The 25416-nt window shown below is 39.0% G+C and overlaps 1 protein-coding gene and 1 long non-coding RNA gene across 3 annotated transcripts; one reads left to right on the plus strand and one right to left on the minus strand.

Annotated features, from left to right (window-relative positions):
- Positions 1 to 2811: 2811 nt before the first annotated feature.
- On the plus strand, positions 2812 to 5807 carry LOC135096394 (uncharacterized). The gene is made up of 2 exons (XM_063997865.1): positions 2812 to 3291; positions 3627 to 5807. The coding sequence occupies exon 2, from the start codon at positions 3666 to 3668 to the stop codon at positions 5550 to 5552; it is 1887 nt and encodes a 628-aa protein (XP_063853935.1). The 5' UTR covers positions 2812 to 3291; positions 3627 to 3665; the 3' UTR covers positions 5553 to 5807.
- A 671-nt stretch (positions 5808 to 6478) lies between these two features.
- LOC135096395 (uncharacterized) lies at positions 6479 to 25044 on the minus strand. 2 transcript variants are annotated; one of them, XR_010264737.1, is made up of 5 exons: positions 24611 to 25044; positions 22503 to 22595; positions 18150 to 18240; positions 9974 to 10062; positions 6479 to 9461 (listed from the first exon to the last, which is right to left on the minus strand). It is a non-coding gene; the product is annotated as an uncharacterized LOC135096395 (long non-coding RNA). The 2 variants fall into 2 exon arrangements; XR_010264738.1 differs by having other exon boundaries at positions 9953 to 10062.
- Positions 25045 to 25416: the final 372 nt, after the last annotated feature.

The following is a 25416-nucleotide window of genomic DNA, read 5'->3' on the forward strand; positions in this document are numbered from 1 at the left end:
ATATACTCTTCACTTGTACACGCACATTGAGCCTCACTACATTCACGCAGGCTGGAAGAAGATTAGGCTTGTCGATTTTGGTTCCATTCCTTATTGTAGATACTACAAGATTGCGACATTTGTATATGTAATGCTGTGTGTGTGTGTGTGTGTGTGTGTGTGTGTGTGTGTGTGTGTGTGTGAAGGAGACAATTGTTGGTGAGGAGCTGTGGGGAGTCACTGTGGGTTTGTAAACATACTGTGGGGGACAGAGAGAGAGAGAGAGAGAGAGAGAGAGAGAGAGAGAGAGAGAGAGAGAGAGAGAGAGAGAGAGAGAGAGAGAGAGAGAGAGAGAGAGATTCAGATTCAGATTCAGATTTGTTTATTATCCACCAAAGTGGTTATTACTCAGGTTACAATAGATATTTAGTAATTACGATAGACACATCAATCACAATACATTCAGATACATAAGTCTCTTACAACTATTATATATTAATGTAAAAGATTTGACAAATTGTTTACCATTAAATCCCAAAGGTAAAAGTCACAATAAAAGAAACACACATACTACACATGCACAAAAACATACATATAAAATAAAAATAAAAATAAAATAAAAATACAATAAAATAAGATAAAAGTATAAAATAGAGATATATTAGCGAGTAAAATTTTCTTGAAAAGATGACTATAAAATCCTCAGTCTGGCTTAAACATTATCTGTTAGCAGAAATTTCTCAATTCTAGCCTTAAAAGTGTTAAGAGAGGGTGCTTGGGTTAGGCGAGGTGGGAGCGCGTTCCACAGCTTGGCTCCTCGTACAGCAGTGCGCCTGTCTCCACTGTGTGTTTTTGTGTGTGGCACGTACAGGCTGTGCCTCTGTCTGGTGATGCTGCTAGTAACAGCTTGTCTACTGCTTAATGATAAAAACCATTCTGGGTAAAATCCTCGTAAAGCTTTAAAAATAGTTATACCTACTTGAAATACATGTTTCTGCTTTATTTTTAGCCATTTCAGTTCCCTGATAAATGGAGATATATGATCATATTTCCTTACTCCTCCCACTGCAACCCTTGCTGCAAAATTTTGCACTTTCTGCACATTAGATATTACAGTGTCACTTGCAGTTCCCCATATCCTAATGCAATACTCAATTAAGCTAAGAACGAGTGTCTGTACAATAATGACCCTGGTTTGTTTATCTAAGCTGTCACCTATTCTGCTGATATACATTAAAATACCAATAGCTTTCTTATTTAACTCATTAGTATGGACATCAAAGAGCATAAAGCGGTCAATATAGACTCCTAAGTTTTTTACGTGTTTACTTGGGTATATGATGTTCCCATTAAAGTTGATCGTTGTGGTAGGTGGAATTTTAGATAATAGCTGACTGTTTCCTATAAAAATACACTGAGTTTTAGAGGGGTTGAACATCAAACCATTTTTCAAAAAATAATCTCGACATTTCTCATGAGTATCCTCAGTGTATTTCACAATTTGATTAATATCTTCAATAGTTCCCGAATGCAAAAATTGTGTGTCGTCAGCATATTGTATCAGGAAACAATCAACATGTTCATATAAGTCATTGACATAGATGCCAAATAAAATTGGTCCCAGGATCGAGCCTTGTGGGACCCCCATAGCAAGTAGTTTTCTTTTTAGATATATTGTTTTCTAGACGAACTGACATACTTCTATTCATCAAATAATTATCAAACCAAAAGCAGTCAATATTTAATAGAGAGCACTTATTTAGAAGGAATTTATGGTTGACTGTGTCAAATGCTTTGGAGAGGTCACACAAGGTTAACAGAGATACTTTCTTTTTGTCCATATTTGCATACAATGCATCTGTGACGCTAGTGAGGGCCGTTTCAGTAGATAGTTTGGGTCGAAAGCCATGTTGACTCTTAGACAATAAATTATTAGATTCTAAGTAAAATGACAGCTGTTTAGCAACAATTTTTTCCAGTACTTTAGATATGATAGGTAGTATAGATACTGGTCTATAATTATTCACACTATCAGAGTCACCGTTCTTATATATTGGGACGACCAAGGCGTGTTTCCAGGCCTCAGGGAACACCCCCGTCACCAAGGATGTGTTGACCATACACGTAAGGAAGGGAACTATGACACACAGCGCGTCTCGGAGAAACCGTAACCCGATACCATCAGAGCCGACAGAGCTGGTTGTATTGAGATCTTTAACTGTTAATATTATGGTGTTAATATCTACTGGTTCTGGTCTAAAAGTAGAGACAGTACTAATATTAGGTTCAGGAAGCTGGCCAACAGATTTACCATCATCAGTTAGTTCTTTCTGTGAGCGTTTAAAAGTGGATTCACCAATACCAGAAAAGAAATTATTGAACTCTTCGGCTTTCTCTTTTACGTTTTCAAAATTATAGGAATTGTGATTATTTTTCTGACTAGGGATAATTTCTTTAATGATGTTCCACGTAGCCGAAGTGTTCCCTTTGTTGTCTTTAAAGCGATTGAGGTAGTGATCCATCTTTGTTTTATTAATTAGTTGCTTGACGCGTTTCTTTACTGTCTTATAACGTTCCCGTAACCGCGAATTACTTGTGTCGATTTTAAACTCTCTTTGCAAGTTATTACGTTCCTCCATTGCCTCACGTATATCGTCATTCATCCATGGTGTTGGTCTTCCTTTCACTGCTCTAGTTACAATAGGGGCACATATATTAAGACAATTAATAAAAACATCATTAAAAATTTCTACTTGTTTGTTGACATCGTCAGTTAAAAATATATTATTCAAAATCAGAACATTGTCAAGAAGAAGCGAGCAAAAAGTGTCTTTATCATAGTTCTTCAAATTACGAAACGTTTTTACCTCAAGCAATTTTCTGGGTTTCCTTACATTTAAAGCAACTGATATTAGGTCATGGTCAGCTATGACTTGAGGACAACATCTTGTGATAAAATGACATCAGGTTTATTAGTTATTATGAGGTCTAGTAACTAGGGTTTCCTTCCCGGGATCCCGAGATCCCGGGATCCCGGGATCCCGGCCATAAATGGGCTTTTTTTCCTTCCCGGGAAATATGTGAAATCCCGGGAAATCCCGGGAAACTTCTTTTTATTATTTTTTTTCTTATGTCAGCTAAAAAATACGAAAATGTATGAGAGAGAGAGAGAGAGAGAGAGAGAGAGAGAGAGAGAGAGAGAGATGCCTGGACTGGAAGCGAGACAGCGATGAGCTGAATCAGCTGACGAGCGACGACACGTACCGTTCTCGTACACTTCTTTGCTTTGGTGGGCTTCTGGCGCTGAGTCAGGTTAGTCTGTTCTATTCTATCCCTGCGTGAAGGTGTGTAACGTGTGTTAATTGTGTAATGTGAAATTATTTCCTGTGGCCTGCTTCATGCTGATTGCTAACATCCTCATTCCTTTGTCCTTACCATAATTCTACTTCGGTGGGGTGAGCCTGAAATAATACAGTGTAAAAACTAGAAAATAAGTCGCCTGTTCCTCATAACTGTGTCTCTGAATGTGAGTTCGTTATTGAATTTTCGTGTTACAGACTACAAATACGGGGTCTCTCACATGGATATGATTTATTGTGACAACAACATCCTTATAGGGAATATAGAGAATGATTTTTTTTTTTCAGGTGATTTACTGAATTATCTGACTCTACATAACCATTAAAATGGCAGACGAGGCAGAAGCAACAACCAGTACTGAGTCTTATGCATGGAAATATTTTGAAAAACTTAAATGTGAAGAATCGTCACGATGTAAAAAGTGTCATGCAGTTATAAAGTGCAGAGGATGGTCTACCAGTGGTATGATCCGTCATCTCAAGAGCAAACATTCAATTGAAAAAACAGAAAATCTCAAACGTCCTTCAGACAGGTCTCATGATAAAGATACGAGTGAGGTGAAGAGGAATTCTGTGCAACAGAAAATGACTGATTTTTTGAAAAAGGAGGAGACGAAGGAAGAAATCGTTGGGAAGCTAGCTGCAGTAGATGGATTTTCCATAAATGCCATTGCCAAGAGTGAGTTCATAAAGACATCAATGCTTACAAGGGGATACAAATTGCCTCAAAGTCCAACTCTTGTTATGGATCTTGTACATAAGCAGTACAATGTTGCAAAAGAAAGGGTGATATTTGATATTAACAAAAGGAAGAATGTTGGGGTTAGGTTTGGATTATCTCTTGATGAGTATACTTCACTAAAAAACAAGAGATACATGAACATAAATTTACATACTAGTGATACCTTTTGGAATCTAGGAATGGCTAGAATTACAGGTTCACTACCAGCAGAGACTGCAGTTGAGGTAGTTGAGAATAAGTTAGCCGAGTTTCAGGTAAACTTGGAAAGAGATGTAGTTGCATGTGTAACTGATGGAGCCAGCGTCATGGTTAAATTTGGCAAACTGATTAAGACCTGTCATCACATGTGTTATGCTCATGGAATACATCTTGCTGTTTGTGATGTTCTTTACAAGAAAACAGATGGTAACTTAGTTAGTTTGGAAAGGAGAAATGTTACCCATCTCCAAGAAGAGGAAGCTGATGATGTGGAAGCTGTGCCAGAGGAAGAAGAGTTGAGTAGTATGATAGAGGTGGTATCAGATGAGGATTTGGAAAATATTAGGTTAGAGGATCTGGAAGATGATGAAGTAGGGAACATAGATTTGTCTGTCACCATCAACAAAGTCAGGAAAATTGTAAAGATTTTTAGAAAATCACCCACAAGAAATGAGAAGCTGCAGATGTATGTTGTTAGTGAATATGGCAAAGAACTGATGCTAAAACTCGACTCAAAGACAAGGTGGAACAGCTTGCTAGACATGCTAGAGCGATTTCTCAAAGTAAAAAACTCAGTTGCTAAAGCTATGATTGACTGTAATATGGAAATGAACATCACAAATGGGGAATTAAAAGTGCTGAATGACTTAGTAACAGCACTGCAACCAGTGAAACTAGGGGCAGAGAGGATGGGATGCAGAGGTACAACTATTCTTAGTGCTGAAGGTGTGTTTTCATTCATGTTGAAAGAATTGAATGAACAAAAGTCATCATTTTCAATGAAGCTGCAAAATTCTCTCTATAGCAGAATAAATGAAAGGAGGAGTGCGGTTCTCGTAGGCCTTATGAAATACCTGCATTGTGGTAAGGCTTATAACAGCTGTGAGGAAAGATTACCATTAGCTTTACCCCGTAAGTCTGCCATCGTGGAGTCAGCTAAACAGCTGTTAGGAAGACTGTTTCAAGTAAGTGATGAAGAAGCTACAACTAGTGATAATGTGGAAACATCTGTAAATCAACAAAGCTCACTCACTGATAGACTCCAGGCAGCCATAGATCAGATTCAGACACAAAGTACAAAAAAGAGAAGTGAATGTAACTACATTGGGAAGGAATTCAGTGTATTTGAGGCAACTGGGGACAGAACACAGAATTTAGAAAAATTGTTCCAGGCTCTCAACTCTGTACCACCAACGTCAGTTGAATCTGAAAGGGCTTTTTCAGCAGCTGGCCTTTTTATTACCAAATCGTATTTATTACCAAATCGATCGTAGTATTGACTGTTTGTGCTTTTTGAAGAGTTATTTCAAAAATAATTCTTAGGGTGTATGACTGCATTTGCAGCTGTGATTTTTTTTTTTTTTTTTTTTTTATCTACAGGCCATTCCATACTCTAGCATTGGGTGTTTAAAGTCCCACTTCCCTCTTTTCGTTTACCATGTCTGGAAAGTTGGGCCTAAATTCCAAATATTCTTTTTATGATTTTGTATGTGCATTACGGAATTTTTATTTTCTTCAGCTTTATTCAAATACACTGGGAAAATACCAGATAATATCTATTCTTCTTTAATTTCAGGGCATTTCGGAACTTTCAGTATTTTCATTTATTTATTTATTTATTTATTTATTCACTTTTTAGGTTTTGTGGAATATGGTGTTCAAATTATTTTACATATGTTATTGAATATATGCAAAAGTTATTCCATAGTTTCATTTTCTGTGTAGTTTACAGTCTTGTGGAGCAAGATGGCTTGATAGGGGTCAGTGGAGGTGGCCAGTGCTACTGGCCAAGCTTCTATATGGATATGGTAATATGCAAAAATTCATATTCTATACGTATTAGGAAACTCTATGTCATTTAAAAATACTTTCACACTTTCACAGGGTAAGTAACAGCGTATTTTTTCTGTCTTTTGTTGTGCCCTTGAGTCGCTCCTGTTACTGTAAAAAAAAAAAAAAAAAGTACTACTGAGGTTCATTTACGAATTACGATAGAGAAGGAGTATTAGCAAACATTATCTGCTACGGGAAATCCCGGGATCCCGGGAAATGTCTTGATTTTTCCCGGAATCCCGGGATGCTATAAAATCCCAAAAGCAGGAAACCCTACTAGTAACGTAGCTGATGTTGATGTTGTTCTTGTGGGTTTATCTATTATTTGTGTCAACTTGTTGTTTTTTATCACCTTACTGATTTTATTGCCCATTGTCATTATGTCGTCATTAAAATCTCCTAGGATGAAGACACTTTTGTCACGTAAACATACCATCCTAAAAATGTCTTGAATGTAATCAAATGATGTGGCTAAGGCCTTGGGATGTCTATATACACAACCAATGATGATGGCCGGCCATTTCCTGTACTGCATCTTTACCCACACATCCTCCACGCCTGTCGTCCTTGGTACATCTAATTTAATGACAGAGGGATTGAGGGCACAATGGACATATATGCACACCCCGGCTCCTCGGCCATTGTCACATCTAAAGATCTTGTAATTAGGAATTTCTACATAGCTATCTGGGGTGTTTGCTTGAAGCCATGTTTCACTCACACATAAAACATCGATTTTTCTATCTATTATCAATAATTTCACCTCGTCCAAACTCGATAATAGTGATTGTGCGTTAATGTGTTCCACCGTTAGTAAATCTTTTCTAAATTCCTTTATTTCAACAACGGCAGAGGCTTCTTCGCCATCATCCTATGCCCTATACTGTTGACATAAGCGGCTCTTATGACCGAAACGTTGACAATTGCTACATAAGAGTTTGTGGTCAAACCTACAATTTCTTTGAATATGGTTGTATTCGCCGCAATTGTAACACCCTGTTTTACTTCTCTGATTAGCATATCTATTTCTCTCGTTTCTGTAACCGTATGAGTTATCACTATGCACGTTCTGTGTTTCAGACACCGGGGTACACTCATTAGCATATCTATCTCTCTCATTTCTGTAACCGTATGAGTTATCACTATGCACGTTCTGTGTTCCAGACACCGGGGTACGCTCATTAGCATATCGGTTTCTTTCCCTTCTGAAACCATACATTTCCTGAGACTCATATACCGGGGCACTTGCGTATTTCTGCACTGGGTGGTTTCTATTCCGTCTATCCAGTCGTAGGGTATTGCTGCGAGCTTGATAATGGGCTGTATGATGTCTGTCCTCCAGCGTTCTCCTCGGGGCTGCATCGGGCAGATCGGGCCTGAGTGTATCCTCTTCGCTGCTCCAGTCTGCCTCATGTTCTCTTGCCAATATATTAGCAGGTGTGATATGAAAAGGATCTCGTGGTTTAGGAGCAGTAAGAGACTGATGGGAAGCTCTATAAGACGTTTGAGTATATGGATGTCCTTTCTGTGTTGCTTTGCTGTGAGAGCGTAGGGAAACCATATCTGCATAGGTTGGCCGGCCACAAGAGCCAGCGTTCTGGACAGATTCTTGATTGACTGATCTGAGGTTATTGTGACCCATGTATCTATTTCTTGCATTGCGTTGTGGAGTTTGTGTATTTATACTTTTCTTGATTTCCTCCCAGTTATTGCAGATATGGAAGTCTGGACATTCCCTTTTAATGGTATTGAGCAACTTGACTGCTCCCAGTCTATTTAGCGTGGGATATGGACTGATTTTCGTCTCGAAACAGAAATCATCTATCTCACCTGTGCTCAGTGTAAAAGAAGGAGCCGTTCTGATTATGTTTATGCTGTTGGCTTCACCCCACTTAAGTAGTTGTTCATTATAATCTTGTACTTTTGCCTGTATTTCATGTGAACCAGGAGGGGACACAATCTGACAGACATGTACTTTCATTTCATTGTTTCTCTCCTTCAATTCAGCAATCAGCAAACTTAAGTTGTTCAGTATTGTTGGTGGTGATTTCTCTTCAAGTATATCTGTGATTCCGTTGTATAATATACACTGAGATGGAATATTACTTAATTTTTCATTTATCCAGCATCTTAGTAAATCCATATTTGCTTCGAAGATGGTCCTTATCTGGCAATTATTTTGGAGATCGGAACGTATAATTGCTCGTAAATTCGTATCTCCAAGGAGGAGGCAGTTGTTAGGTGTAGAGCGTGTTCCTGGTGTGGGATGACGTGCTTCACTACCACAGTGATGCTGTTCCAACTCAGCGATACGGTTCTGGAGTTGTTGGATCGTGTGGTATGCAGTTTTTATTTCAGTATTCAGCAAGTCAATTTCAGTATCTTTAATTTCTAGCTTGGTCATAATTATCCCGATTTTTCTACTGATATCGGGTATGTCCAGCCCGCCATGGTCTAGGTTAACCTGCTGAGGGGTGTCAGAGGGAAGACTCTGTCTAGTCCGATGGGGTGCAGGCGGTGAGTGGCTGGGTGAGGGTGGTGTGTGCACTTCATCATTCACGATATCGTTAGAAGGTGGCCGTGACTTTTCAATGATCATATCAATGAGTTGGCTTTTGCTACTTGTCCAAACATTTGCAAGACCCAATTCACGGCATCTTTTTTGCAGGTCTGGCTTACGAAAATGTTTGTTTAAAAAATCCCTAGTTGGTAACTCAGGGGATGCCTCTACCACAGCCTGCGTTTGAGGTGATAGCGGGTGATAGAGAGAGAGAGAGAGAGAGAGAGAGAGAGAGAGAGAGAGAGAGAGAGAGAGAGAGAGAGAGAGAGAGAGAGAGAGAGAGTTACATCCATATGAAATGAAGCAGGTGTTATCACTGTTCTTCATCGCAGAAGAATTGTTCATAGTTGTTCATTGCAGGTGAGGGAAGACAGCTGCAGGAGTGAACAGCTGCACCAGTGACAGCAGCAGCAGAGCCCCACCACAGCTGCTGTTCCTCTCCTGTTCCTCTCCTTCTCCCAGCACAGCAGCAGACAGGACACATTTCCACCATCATCTTCTTTAAATCCCGGACACTTGTGCCTTGGTAATTTCACTGCAGCAAACCCTACATTGCTCAGGTCAACTTCCAGCTAGAATCATATAATATCTGTAGTTATTTTTCAAGATAAAGAAGGATTCAAAATATCCCAAAAAATTAAGACATTTTTTGAGCCGAAAATCCACCCGAATTTTCTGCCTGAAGCTCTCGTTTAAAATGACTCCCTCTTGGATCTTGTGTCCGACTCCAAATGTGTCCTTCAAGTGAACGGGTCTCCAGTTTGTAGTGAGACTTCCGAGCCGCCCAGACCTGTTAAGGCGAGCAGTCAATCAGATGATGAGAGTAGACAACATCAGCAACATAATGAGAGAAAGTCACAATAATAGAGATAAAATGAAGGCACTCAAGTATTAATGAGGAAAGTAAAATAATGAGACAGTAAGGCCATTCAAGAAATAATAGTGAATTTACTGTAGGAAGGGTCTGCTGTACTGACCATTCAAGTCTACTTGTTAAAGATGTGTTTACATTTTAAACTTTGAACTTGTTCAATTTTCTCTTGTACTATCATACATTTTAACTATTTTCTTACACCTGCCTTAACACTGAGTAGAAAGTCTCACTAATACAACTTGAATATTAATTACTCAGCCGGCAGTCTTTGCCATGATGGAGTGCGACACTGATCGGCAGTCTTTGCCATGATTGGAGTGTGACACTCTGAATCAGTACTGACATTTTTATCATTTACATTTCATTACTTTGATTACTCAACAAAATACTGCATTGTTTTTTATAACCTGCTGACTGTTTTTTATAACCTGCTGACTGGTGAAGGGACAATGTGTGTTCCTCAACGTTTAGTTCTTGCCACGTGCCGCAGCAGACTGACAGCTTCCAGTGGGCCTGTCTGAGATAATGCACCACACAACATTAGGAATAGGAACAATTATTTCACTAAAACTTTAATTACCTGCACTAAAAACTTTGAATGAGTTATGCACTTTGTGAATTTAGGAATGTGAAACAATCAATGATTGCACTTTTTAATTTAATTACCTGCATTAAAGAGTTTGCATTAGTTACTGCATTGTTGACAGGAAGTACAAACACTTTGAGAGGCGTGACCGCCACCGCACTGCTTCATCAGCTTTCAAGCCCCGGTAATGAAACGATTCGTGTGAGGAAGAGACTGTTTCTGATGCACACACTAGTGTGTGATGTCTTCACTCATACCAAACGTTATAGTCATGGAGATATACTGCTGATATTCACAACGTCATTTTCTACGCCTTGCAAAACAGATCAATTATTTTATATTAATGAAAACTTAGCTAATTATATAATGTCGCTCATAAACAATGTGCCGTATAACTTAGATCAAGATCAAAGTTTCAATGAAGTGCGCGCCGTTTTCTCTACTTCTTGGCCAAACAGGAAAAAGTTGCTGTCTTCATGGAAACTTTAGTGACTTTTTTCTTTAGATTTGAATGGCAACATCATACAAGCCAGAAGAACAATGTATCTGCTAGGGAAACAACACCCTGATTTTCATATTAGCTTTCAAAATTGTGAATGACAGAGCAAGGAGGAGGCAGTAAGCACCTGTTGAAATGATAATTACTCCCAGTGAGGTCTAAAGCACGGGGTGCTGTGAACCTTTCATTAAACACAGCTGAGACCTCGGTGAACGTTTTCCTTTGTGTCTCACAACACAAGGGGGCAGTCACAGCCTGCCATACCTTAATTATCAGTGGACCCGTATTGCCTCCTGAAAACTCTGATGAAAATAGTGCTGAAGTAATAATAAGAGTCATTAAAGACAACCTTCACCTCAATGTAACCCCTTCAGATATAAATGTGGCGCATCGCTTAGGTGCTAAGCGAGCACAGAACATAACTAGGCCAATTATTGTTAAGCTACACAGTAGACAAAAGAAAGCAGAAATAATGAATGCCTGTATAACGGTTAGACCAAAACTTTATAATTATCAATGAGAGCCTCACAGCTAAACGCCGATCACTCTTCAATATGGGAAATCAGGAAACAACATAGGGATATGTTCCAACAATGTTACACTCAAGAAGGAAAGATTTGTGTTAAACTTAAAATATCAACTCAAAAGCATATCATAACAACAGATGAGACCTTGAATGAATTCCTAGATAAGTACCCAATACTTAAGCAACCCACAACCTAGGAACTTCAAAATCAAGTACTACAAGGCAAATATTTCCTACTGATATGTGACAATCATTTGTATGTTATATTATGTATGTATGTATGCATGACTTATCAATGTTCTTTCCTACTCACTCAACTTTCATCACTTCTATTTAAGTCTACCCTGATCTTTTTTACTTACACTAACCCTATTCCTTTCTATTATTCACTTCTTCTCCCTTCTACTCATCCTAACCCTGTTCCTTCGCCCCAACCTGTTTCCTTCTTACACATCCTGACCCTCTTTTTTCTACTCTTCCCAACTCTGTTTCTTTTCTACTCATTTTAACCCTTTCTTTTCTACTCATTTTAACCCTATTCTTTTCTACACTCCCCAACTCCTACCTTGTTCCTCTCTACTCTTCATAACCCTGTTTCTTTCTGCTCTCTCCAACCCTGTTCCAATCATGTTTCATTTGCTCATTCTAACCCCGTTTCTCACTACTCACTACTACTCACTACTACTCACTACTCACTACTACTCACTACTCACTACTACTCACTAATTACTACTACTCACTACTCACTCCAATACTGTTCATATTTACTCATTCTAACACTGTTCCTGACTACTTACTCTAAACCTGTTTCTATCTGCTGACTCCATTCCTGTTCTAGCCATTCCTTACCTCAACTTTATTCCTTTCTCCAACTACCATATCTTACCATTGCTTCATATGAATTCTCTACCAATTACTAGTTTTGATAACACGGTCTTGATTTATTTAGTTTCCTTTCACTTGATTCCTATAGTATTCACTGAGATATCTTGTCCAATATAATAGATTTATAAAAGCTGCACCTGGAGAGCCATGAACTAAGTCTTGATTTTAGTAAATCTTTCTTATTACATTTTGCTGTCTGAGTTTATTTATTTATTTATTTTTATTTTTTTATTTATTTTTTTATTTTTTTTTTTAGCCATACTGTACAATATACATATTATGGAAAATTTATATAAATCACTTTATAGTGATAGCATCCATGATACAAATACACCTGCATCTACTTTTGATATTAACGTAATAAGCAAAATAAATGGACAATCAGACATTGGCTCTCTGTCTAGATACTACAATATTAATGAGTACATCTCTGAAGTAAAATATAAAGATGATGAATACATTAACATCGTACACATGAACATTAGATCAATCCATAAGAACTTTGATGTATTCAAAACATTCCTAAATAGTCTCCCAAAGCCTCCAGATGTTATTGCACTCACCGAAACTTGGTTACGAGATTCTTCAAAACACTTGTATTCTCTTGATGGTTATGTCTCACATAATCTCGTGAGAACAAATAGAGAACATGGTGGCATAACAATCTTTATTAAGGATATTTTTTCTTTTGAATTAATCGAAGAATACTGCTTTATAAATGATGATATAGAAATCTGTACAGTTAAAGTCAAAATAATAAATACCTCATATGTTATGTCAGTTGTCTACAGGCCCCATAGTAAGCATTTAGCAGTTAATGAATTCACAACTATTATCAGTCAGATATTATCAAATGACATATTCAGATGTAGTAAAAGTATCCTACTTGGTGATCTTAATATCAACCTTCTAGAACACTCAACTCATCTTCCTACAAATACTTTTCTTAATTCTATGCAAGCCCTAAATTATTTTCCCCATATTTCTCGCCCAACAAGATTCCCAGACAATCCTGATCTTGGTCAACCCTCCTTACTTGATCAGATCTGGACAAACTTTACTCCACCATCTTCTTCTGGCATCATCCATTTCAACCTGTCTGATCATTTGCCTATATTTATTAATATAACTTTAAATTTTACTTTAGACTATAAACATAAAATCACCTTTAGAATATGCAATGGTACAAATCATAACCTTTTTACAAATGAATTATCTAAAGTAGACTGGGATGAGATCTTTTCTCACAATACAAATGAAAACTTTAATGCCTTTCATGATAAGATCAATACATTATATTATGAATGCTTCCCTATAAAAACAAAATTCATTTCTACTAAAAGACTACAAAACCCTTGGATCTCTAGTGGTTTACTTAATTCTATAAAGTATAAATGTACGCTTTTTAAAAACTATAAATTGGGTTTGGTATCACATTCCTTTTATAAAAACTACCGTAATCATGTTACAAAACTTGTTAAAGATGCAAAGTCTAACTATTATCAAAATTTTTTTTGTAATTTCAGAAATGATACCAAAAAAATATGGAAAACAATAAATCAGATTAGAAATACTTCTAACTTGAAGCACGACAAAACAACCCTACAGTATAATAACTCAACTTTAGATAAGCCCCTTGACATAGCTGAGGCGTTTAATAACTACTTTTGCAGCATTGCTCCAGAACTAAGTGATAAACTACCTAACTCTCACATAAAACCCAACCCATTATCTAAAAGCTAATTTTCAAAATTCTATGCTGTTGCCTGCAATATCTACTTATGATACCATAAATATTATAAAATCACTAAAAAATAAAAACTCTAGTGTAAATGAGATTTCAGTTAAAGTACTAAAACATAATTCTGATATATTTTCCATACCGTTGACCACCCTCTTTAACCACTCTATCTCAACAGGGACTTTCCCTTATACGAGTATATTAAAAAAAGCTAGAGTCATTCCTATCCCGAAAACTGGCCCGAGTAATTATCCTAAAAACTACCGCCCAATCTCAAACCTCAGTATTTTCTCAAAAATCTTTGAATCCCTGATGAAAAATTTCCTGATAAGCTATCTAGAAAAAAATAAGATCCTAAATCAAACACAATTTGGATTTAGACGCAATCATAACACTTTCCAAGCACTAAATCTCTTTTCTTCAGACATTTACTCAGCTCTCGACAACAAGCTATCAGTCCTGTCTGTATTCATTGACTTTTCCAAGGCTTTTGATACTGTAAATCATAAAATTCTTTTAGACAAATTATATCATTATGACATTCGTGGTCCCATCCACTCATGGTTTACAGATTACCTAACCAACAGAACCCAATAAACTGTATTTGAAGGTGAATTTTCCACATTAAAAAACAATCACCTTGGAGTTCCTCAAGGCAGTATCCTAGGCCCAATTCTTTTTTTGCTTTACATAAATGACATATCTGATATATTTACACACTCCAAAACCATCTTATTTGCTGACGACATGACACTTTACTTAACCGGTCCTCACCCAGAACAATTGATTACAACAGTAAATACAGAACTACATCAGTTATACCGATGGTGCATATCCAATAGACTTACCATTAATACCGATAAAACATACTTTATGTTGTTTTCATTAAAAAAAATATCACCATCTACCTCCACTCCAGATCAATAATAATAATATCTCAAGATCCTCACACATTAAATTCCTTGGTGTAACCTATGACGATTCCATGACCTTTAAACTTCACATTGAAAATCTCACCCTACGAATATCCAGACATATTGCCTTACTCCATCAGAGTAAAGACTTAATGCCTCCATACGTACTGAAGTGTATTTATTATGCTCACATCTACCCACTACTTGCCTATTGCAATCCAATATGGTGCACCACTTATCCTACCTATCTGATACCACTTCAACTCCAACTTAAAAAAATTGTTAGAATAATCACAAATAGCACGTACTTAGAACATACACGACTCCTATTTAAACAAACTCAGTTGCTAAGACTAGAGGACATAACAAAAATGGCTATATCCATTCAAATGTATAAAAAAATGTATTCTATGCAAAACGATGCCCCCATCCATAATCATGATACACGTCACTGTGACCAACTACGTCCTCCTCCCCATCGCATCTCAAAGTACCGTCAATCTACATTATACTTAGGACCTGTTTACTGGAACGATATCCCTCCTAACATTAGAAATTCACCCTCTGTAGCTACCTTCAAAAACAAACTAAAACAACACATAATAAGTAACTACTAATAAATACTAATTAATGTTGACTCCCATCACTGTACCCAACTCCTTGTATGTGGCCATGTCTATAAATTATAACTTATTATATTTATCATTATTGTATACGCATTATGCATCATGTATTAAATTCATAATAATTATCTAAATTATTTTTTCATTATATTAAATTTTGTACTCTATTACTTGTTCCATTCTTTATGCCAATAGATCAATATCTATATGCAGACCCCAATGTATGTATTACTTTTATTTATATATATATATATATATATATATATATATATATATATATATATATATATATATATATATATATATATATATATATATATATATATATATATATATATATATATATATATATATATATATATATATATATATATATATATGTTACTTTTCTTTAATTTCTTTTATTATTGTTTACATACACAGGTGTATGATCGTTTATGCAGATGTATGTATCACTAAATTTACTCACTGCTGTATAAGAAAATGTATGTTGATATCTATTTAATCTTATAAATACCCTTATAATCCTATGCAACATTTAAAATTATTCTGTACAACATTTAAGTACTTACTGTGTATTGTACCTTATATTAAGTCCAGTTTTGTTAGCTTAGGTTTAGTTATATTATAGTTTTAGTTTTGCCTGAAAAGCTTACGCTTAAAAAAAGGCTAGCCATAATAAAAAATTTATGGAATATAAATATACAATGTATGTAATGGCTATAAATAAATGTTCAATGTTCAATGTTCTAAAGACCGCTCTCTTTCTCCACACAAAATTACAAGCATCTATAACACACACACCTTTCACTGAAAATTCAAAATTATCATGGCGACTCAGCGACACCAGGCTCGGAGTCCCTGCCCATCTGGGGAGAGAACCACAAATGTCCCCAGGTTAGACTGCTCTTCTGATAACGACCCTTTAAGTGTCTTGACACCTCACTTTTTCTTCATAAACTTCTGCAACATTCACGTTGAATCTGTAGAACATTACCTCTACTCAACTATGCCTCATCTTCTCTTCCTCACTGAAACACAGGTAGGTGTCTGAGGCAACTGACAGTAGCCCGTTTTCTATTCCCTCCTACTTTATCTATCCTCATTTTCGATCCAAAGCTGGATGTTGCGTTTATGTGCTCAACGACTTAACCTGCTCTCGTGCCCACGCTCTTGAATCTTCCGAGTTTTCCACCATCTGGCTACGACTACAGAGTCACTCGAACTAAATTTACCTGTGCTGTGTATACTACTCTCACCTAACAACTCCTCTGACTATAAGAAATTCTTTGACTACTTAACTTCCAAAGTGGAGTACATTCTGTGACCCTCTTCCCTTTTGCAGAGATCTCCATTCTTGGAGACTTCAATGGCGTTTTGCCTCTGCTAGTTGGGGAAACCTGAGGGGGTATTTTGCGGATTTTCCCTGGAATGACTACTGCTTCCGTGTCAGAGACCCATCTTTGAGTGCCGAGCGCATAACAGAGATGATACTGTCTGGCATGGAGGCGTACATTCCTTTCTCTTTTTCTCGACCTAAACCTTCCAAACCCTGGTTTAACACAACCTGTTCTCGTGCTATACATGATAGAGAGGTGGTCCACAAAAAGGTATTTAACCTTTCAATCACCAGAATCTCATGCACTTTATATTTCTGCCCGGAACCGTGCCAAGTCTTTTCTCCATCTAGCCAAAAACTCTTTTATTAATATACACTTTATATTTCTGCCCGGAACCGTGCCAAGTCTTTTTCTCCAACTAGCCAAAAACTCCTTTATTAACAGTGTCAAAATCTTTCAAGATCTAACTCCCCTCGTGACTTCTGGCATCTAGCCAAAAATATCTATAACAAACAACTTTGCTTCTTCTTCTTTCCCTCCTTTATTTCAACCAGATGGCACCACTCCTATCACATCTATTTCTAAAGCTGAACTCTTCGTTCAAACCTTTGCTAAAAACTCTACCTTGGACGATTCAAGACTTTTTCCTCCCACTCCTCCACTAGAGTAGGCATGACAAAGGTGACTGTCAGTATACACTGAGCCAGCTGGTACAGTTTATAAATATTAATATAATAATGTTATAATAATACTCTGCCACTTTGTTTACAAGTGACAATAGAACCTCTCGTTCTTCAGACTGTTCTTGTCACATAACAGCTTCAAACCCAATCCTGAAATACTGAACCAACATGAACCACCTCTGCTATCAAGTAGTCAGCATTGTGAAGGGCTGTACAGTTCCTTATCTCACTAAATAATACTTCTTTCTGATCCAATCTATCTGTCTGTCTGCTGCCATGGCTTGACCTGCTCTTCTTTCATCTGTAGCTTCCATTGTGTCTGCCGTCTCCCTGCATCCTCTTGTCCACCACACCATCCTCTCTTGTCTATCTGCTGCCACTGTGTCTAGAAAAAAATGTTTTCTGCCAAACCTTGAACTACTACAACATGAACCACCTGTGGTCTAATCTTTCTCCAGCATTTCTTCTGTCCACTGTCACTGTCTGAACCATTCACCTAACACACCATTCATTCTGCCGCGGTCATTCCTCCCTGATGCTCTTCTCTTTCTCCTCATCTCAGCGTGGTGGCAGCACAGGCCTCGGCACTCCCTGGCACCACGGCAGGTGTTGGTTCAAGTCCTGGCAGTGTCACTTCGCTGCTGTATTGTTTTGTGCAGAGGATGATGCTACGTTTTTCAGCACTTAGTGTAGAATTTATTTTTGTTTGACGTTATTTGTGGTGGTAAGGCATTTCCATTATATAGTGGTATATATTCTGGGAAATAAAGAATTAGCAATACTAAGACATGCTTGAACAACACTCACCAGTGTGGAAGACTTGTCAGGGAGTGGCTGCAGTGGCTTCACTTGAAGCACGACCATGTTCTCCTCAACCCTTGGAAAAAGAACAATTTATCTGAAATGGAGATACAAAGATATTGGGAAAAATTTAAGTGAGACGCTGCAAAGAGTAGCTGAGTGTACGCGTCGTCATCAAGAGGAGGGGCTCTGCAATGAAACAGTAAGACACTCGTGAAGGCTACTATCTTTTCTCAAGAGAAGTGTGTGTCGTGTGTGTTAACAACGTCAGGCGCGCAAACATTTTTTTGCATCAACGGGGTTGTACGATCCGGACATGAAAAAAGTTTTTTTTTCTTATAATTTTCTACATTTTTTTTTTCCACTTTTGTTATATGTAACGTTTTGATAAAGAAAAATCCCCTTATGTAATGAGGTCTTCTGTTATGAAATTCCACTGTTTCGCCCGCCGCGAGACATGTACGAAAATGTTTTTTTTTTTTTTTTTTCCTTTTTTCCTTTTTTTTCTGACATACCCGTTCTTCTTCAGTCTCCTATGAATATCTACGGTTCTTTTGCTGCGTACTTCTTCAGTCTCCTATGAATATCTACGGTTCTTTTGCTGCGTACTTCTTCAGTCTCCTATGAATATCTACGGTTCTTTTGCTGCGTACAACATTAGAGAGCACGAAATTTTAGGTCTATTTTCTCATTTATATGCGAAAAATAAAAATAATTTTTTCGTAATTCTAGCAAATAGTCAATGTGTCTGCATTAGATATCTTTTGCATTAATATCTTAAAAATAAACAGTTAAACACTGGTTTTTATCTAAAAATATGGCGAAATATAACAAATATTGTTTTCACCCGCCTTCCCCCCCACCCCCCACCTCCGCCGGTAATTACGGGTGAAATCATGAATAGCTTTAGGCCTATGTACAAAACCAATCGGAGTAACTAAATCAATGTCTTCTTTTTCAACATATTCTGATGTATATATGTGAATTTCAAGTCCTTAGCTGCAATAGGTGAATTATATATATAGTCACCCCTTAAACTCCGAGATATATTAAAATGGCGGATTTTAGCATATAAAAATTATCTCCGTTGTCATTGCTGTTACACATATATGGGCTATTGCGGCTTATGAAACTGTGAGAGGCGAACAAAGTCTGCTGTCGTAATTTTCGTTTGGAGTTAATTTAGATTTGACATATTTGAAAGTCTATTTTTTTACTTTTTCATCGAAAAAAATAATACCGTAAAAAAAAAAAAAACGATAGCAGACATTGTTCTACCATCCTTCCTGACCAAAATACTTTTTAAATGAATTGGTCAATAAATGAGGGAGGAGATACGAGTTGAATACGAGTTGAACATAGACAATCTAACATAGGATTAGTGATCCTTCAACCTCCCTCAAGTGTATGAATAAAGGTAATTAGTTACTTCGATGTGCAAAGAATGTAATTTGTAAAGATTATTCGAGAATAAATGAATAAATTATTTATATGACCTTGTGTCCAGCCAATGTTTGTAGGTGTTAAGGTGAAAACCACGATGTGGGGTGACATTAGTATTGTCAAGTGTCTTTGTAAGGTACTCACACTAAAGTTTTCATTTGCTTAAATCAATCAAGGTCTGGTGATGATAAAAAAAAAAAAAAAAAAAAAAGATAAAAAAAAAAAAAAAAAAAAAAAAAATTGCATCCTGTGCACTCTATCCTATGTACGCCTTCGTTTCACTCTGGAATGCACATCTTTATATATTGTGCTGCATTCACACTCCCATATTTCAACATAAAATAAATAAATAAATAAATAAATAAATAACAATCACAACAAAAAAGTGACCAATAAAAAAAAAATGAAAAAAAAGCTACAAACACAGGTGTGAGGTACATTTCTCCGTTAACCTCCAAGATAACCACAGAACTGGTCTTCAGGAAAAAAATAAATAAACACTATCACTCATGTAGAGCACAGCGTTACACCACAAAAAAAAAAAATAAATAAATAAATAAATAAATAAAAACTAGCAGCAGACCGAGGAGGGTTCCTATCTATAGCAAGTGACTCCTAACTAAACTAGCTAGCTAACCAAAACCAAGGATCCCGGAAGTGCTTATCTTGGTTCTTGCAGGTGGATGATGTCCGGGTAGCAGTCGGGAGCAGGTGGGTGTCCAGGTGAGGTGGATGGCTGAGTGTAGGCGACCACGTGGCCTTCGCTGGCTAGAAGCAGGAGTCAAGGTGGTGATGATATGTATTTCTGGAGTCTGCAGGACTATGCCTAGCGTCCTCCACGACCTTGTGGAGTTGTATGGGGTCACCTCGCCACTTCAGGGATGACCTGGGCTGACCGCGTCTCACCCAGGGTCTTGATTGTCTCGTCGTTTCCTCTCCTTTTCATCTCTTCCTTTCTTCATTCCGTTCTCAGCTCTCCTCTAGGCTCTCTCTTGTACTTACTGGCGAGATATGACCCCGTGTCCTGGCTGCGGGTGCCTCACTCCACGAGGATCGAGGGCAACACCACAGCTCAGAGGCTAACCACCGACGTCTTGTTTCTGTGCATGTCAGGGCAGGAAGAGAACGAGGGTGGTTGCTTGGGCAGGAAGACAGCGCTAATGTTCCTCCGCGCTGTATTTGGCCACCGCTGATTGCCCATGGTGAGTTTTCGCACTACTTAATTCTTCAAGGTTCCTCCTAGTCCCTATCTACTCTTCCTGCATCTAAATCACATTCTTCTCGGCCTAGTTCTGGTGTCCTTATAGCACCACGTTGTTGTGGCGCTGGAGTGTGTCAATGGCAACGGTGGCAGTAATGAAGATGCTTTGCAACGCTGCAGAAGCTACAAACCGTGTAACTGCGAAAGCTACAAAACCCATACGGATGAACGGGCGCTGGTTGGCTGGAGCGTCAACCAACCAGAGGCGAGCCGAAGTTATGAGAGACCTGCTCTTGGAATGAGAGGAGAGGTGGAGCTTAAGATCTCAAGAGAGCAGGCCTGTGTTGCTTCGCATTTCCACGAGACTCGGCCCTGGTTACGTGCTCTCACCCTGGACTGTGCCTGTAGCTTGGACAGAGGGTGATAGAGACGTGTGGGTAAAGTGCTCTCACCCTGGACTGTGCCTGGAGCTTGGACAGTGGGTGATGGAGACGTGGTGGCTACGTGCACCCTGGACTGTGCAGACAGTGGGTGCCGGATCGCGGTGGTTGAGACGTGTGTCGTGAACGTGCTTACACTGGCGGACTGTGGGTGTGTGTGATGCTGCACGCTGTGGGTAGTGAGGGCGTGGTGTGCCCCGCCCTGACTCGAGTGACAAGTGTACTGTGCGCCCTGGGCTACTATTGAGTGTAACCTGTACTGTTGTTATGTGTGCCTTGTATTGCTGTGTGCCCTGTTCCTGTAAATAAAGTGACGTGTTGTGTGTGCCCGAGTATCTCATTATCCTGCCCCCCCCCTCCGTAGTGTAGTCGAGTCGGCGTGAAAGCGTGCGCCTGCCTCGTCCCTTCGCTAGCCAACTTACCCTGAGGGCGGTGGAGCCCTGTTATGTGTGAGCAACTGCCCCTGGATACCTGCTGTGATGTAAGTGAAGGCGCTGAGGGACGCCGCCATAACAACTAGTATCGAGGAGTGGGATTCCTGAAGGCGCTGCTGGCACCACAACAATTTGGTGTCAGGAGTGAGTGCCTGAAGGTGGTCGCCATAAAAAATGTTAACATCTTAGTGATTATCCTGGGCCTGCGTAGTTAAGAGCCCGCAAAACGCGTTTTTTTTTTTTTTTTAAACCGTGTTGAGGGAACATCAGAGATTTTCAGGGAGGACGAATATAAAGCTCCGCTTTTGTGTAATAAACCGCAATACAATATGATCAAACTAATTGAAACTTTTTCACAGGGTTGCTTTGATTTAAATCAAATAATTTAAATCAAGTGACAGTAAAAAATAACGACAAATCAAAATGAAAAATACTGTATTAAAAATTATTTAAGTAATGTTGAGTAAATATCGTGATTTAAATCAAAATTAATTATACTGCATTAAAATGATTTAAGCGTTATATTGAGAATATAATACATAGTGATTTAAAGTTTCTCCTGTTAGTAATACAGAAATATTGTTAATCTATTGAATATTGGAGAAATGTTAATACAGAAATATTGTTAATCTATTGAATATTGGAGAAATGTTAATCTGTCACCAAAACCTTAAAAATACTTAAAACCCATGTCACTTCAAGTACAACTTTTAAAAGAGTGTTTCTCCTATCAATAATGCAGAAATGTTAATCTGTCACCAAAACCTTAAAAAATACTCCATATCTGTGCCCCTTGTTGACACACACACAGACAGACAGACATAAAGACACAGACACATACCTCACTGGCAGCCAGCAGTCTACTAGTTATCTCGTCACCTACAGCCCACTTCTTGTTCTCCATCACAGTTGTTAGGGCTAGTTCATGGGTCACCTGCAACAATAGTAGTAGTAGTAGTAGTAGTAGTAGTAGTAGTAGTAGTAGTAGTAGTAGTAGTAGTAGTAGTGTGGTGGTGGTGGTGGTGGTGGTGGTGATGATAGTAGTAATAGTAATGGTGGTGGTGGTGGTAGTAGTGGTGGTGGTAGTAGTGGTGGTAGTAGTAGTGGTGGTGGTGGTTGTGGTGGTGGTGGTGGTGGTAGTAGTAGTGGTGGTGGTGGTGATGGTGGTGGTAGTAGTAGTAGTAGTAGTAGTAGTAGTAGTAGTAGTGGTAGTGGTGGTACTGGTAGTGGTGGTGGCAGTGATAGTGGTGATGGTGGCGGTAGTGGTAGTGGTTGTTGTGGTGGTGGTGGTGGTGGTGGTACTGGTAATAGTGGTAGTGGTGGTGGTGGTGGTGGTGGTGGTGCTGGTAGTAGTAGTAGTGGTGGTGGTGGTGGTGGTGGTAATGGTAATGATAGTGGTGGTGGTGATGTGGTAGTGGTGGTGGTGGTGGTGGTGATGGTAGTAGTGGTGGTGGTGGTGGTAATGGTGGTGGTGGTGGTGGTAATGGTGGTGGTGGTGGTAGTAGTAGTAGTAGTAGTAGTAGTAGTAGTAGTAGTAGTAGTAGTAGTAGATCAAACAATTTTCTGAAAAAAAAGACCAGCAGACAAACCCAAAATCAAACAAACAATCTCTCTCTCTCTCTCTCTCTCTCTCTCTCTCTCTCTCTCTCTCTCTCTCTCTCTCTCTCTCTCTCTCTCTCTCTTTTTCTGTATATATATATATATATATATATATATATATATATATATATATATATATATATATATATATATATATATATATATATAGTAAAATAAAATAATAAAGTAAACACAATTTTCCTCCACGTGAAAAATAAATTAAATAACAAACGAGCCATTACAAAAGCACACAATTTAAACTGTCAGAAAGCACAATGGGCAGAAATGGTCTTTACGACGCCAGTACTTCACTCAGGTATTGAACACCACCACCGCATCACTTTTCTCTCGCTTTCTTTTCTACACTACCAGCGTGACCCCCTCCACGCCCCTGCCATCCACGCCAACCACTTCACACACATTAAGAAAATGAACCACTTCACACACATTAGGAAAATGAACCACTTCACACACATTAGGAAAATATGAGAGAGAGAGAGAGAGAGAGAGAGAGAGAGAGAGAGAGAGAGAGAGAGAGAGAGAGAGAGAGAGAGATTAAGGGCAGGGAAAAAACGTGGGAGCGAAAGGTCAGCCAGTCAGATGCACTCTGGGGACAGTGGTGGTGGTGGTGGTGGTAACAGGCAGTCCTCACAGCCCCTGCCGCCACCACCAACCACCCTTTCATCACCAATTGTTACCTTCAAGCTGCCATAGCATACGTATTGCCTTCATTCTCTACTACGTTACAGATATGACGCCTAAGTGCTAGTAATGCCGCCACCACCACCACCACCACCACCACCACCTCACCAGTCCATTAATAAATAAAACCAATATTTCCCTTTCACGTATTTTATGTACGTAATGAAACAGCGGATGGAAGCATGACGTAGACAGACAGGCACACATTGGTCTCTCCACCAGTCCTCCATCAACAGACTGACTGACTGACTGACTGATTGATTGATGGAAAGACGGACAGACAGACAGGTGGTGTACTCGTACTTATCTGCTCAGCTTCTCAATATAACTGCATCCTCAATCATATAACTTTCATCATCGGAGAGTCAGGAAAGTTAAAATACTGCCTCATTTGCTGTCAATATCTCTCTCTCTCTCTCTCTCTCTCTCTCTCTCTCTCTCTCTGACGTCACATCACACAGGTCATTATATAGATGAAATTGTTGAAATATACATACATTTCCTAATATAATTAATTTTCTATTGTAAATTTACATAAATAGTCCAATAATAGTATTCAAAACCACAGATTACTACCTTTCATTACGTGTGGAGTTTCAATCTCAAATAAAAACTATTATATACTGACTCAAATAAGATAACACTCACCTGGGACACGAGGAGCCGGGGAAAGCAGGAAAGGAAGAGCGGGGAAAGGGTGGCAGGAAGGCGACGAAGGGAGGGAGGGGAGCAGAGAGAAGGAAGGCCTGAAGCACGGAGGTGAAACAAGCGAACGAGTGACTGCAGTTTGTTGATTACAGGAGTGCAAACACACACACACACACACACACACACACACACACACGGCCATCTCCCTATAAACCCTAACAACCGTAGCATCACCATCACCACCACCACTTACCCCATTCTAACTACGACCACCCCCACCACCACCACCACAACACCACTCCCAACTACCACCATCACCACATCACCACCCCAACACTCGACCACACCCAACAACCACAATACGTACGCTACCCCCACCACTATTTCACAACCATCACCATCCCAACAACCACCACCACCTTTACTACAAGCCAGTCACCTTCACCATCACTACCAATACTTCTCTACCACCATTCCAACTTCCCCCCCTCCCAAGCTACCATTCACACCCCCCTCTCCCCTGCAACCACCACCACCATCACCTGCCAGTCACGTCCATCATCCTAGTCATCCAAACCACTTCCATCCTTAACACACACACACACGCACACTTCAACCTAGTCACGTCCGCCATAGCCACCTCCACCTGCCCCTTCCACCATCCTACTCTCCACATCTCTCTTCCACAATCCACTTCTCCCTATTCACATCCACCTCTCCCTCCACACCGCAGTCCACCACAACATGCCCGCAGAGGACAGACGCAACATCGCTTCACCGCCGTAACACAACCGGAGACCCGTCAC

This window comes from Scylla paramamosain, unplaced genomic scaffold (assembly GCF_035594125.1).
Source record: "Scylla paramamosain isolate STU-SP2022 unplaced genomic scaffold, ASM3559412v1 Contig4, whole genome shotgun sequence".
NCBI lineage: Eukaryota > Metazoa > Arthropoda > Malacostraca > Decapoda > Portunidae > Scylla > Scylla paramamosain.

Excerpts from the sequence above, each read along its gene's own strand:
- LOC135096394 (XM_063997865.1), top strand. The coding sequence starts at position 3,666 with ATGGCAGACGAGGCAGAAGCAACAACCAGTACTGAGTCTTATGCATGG.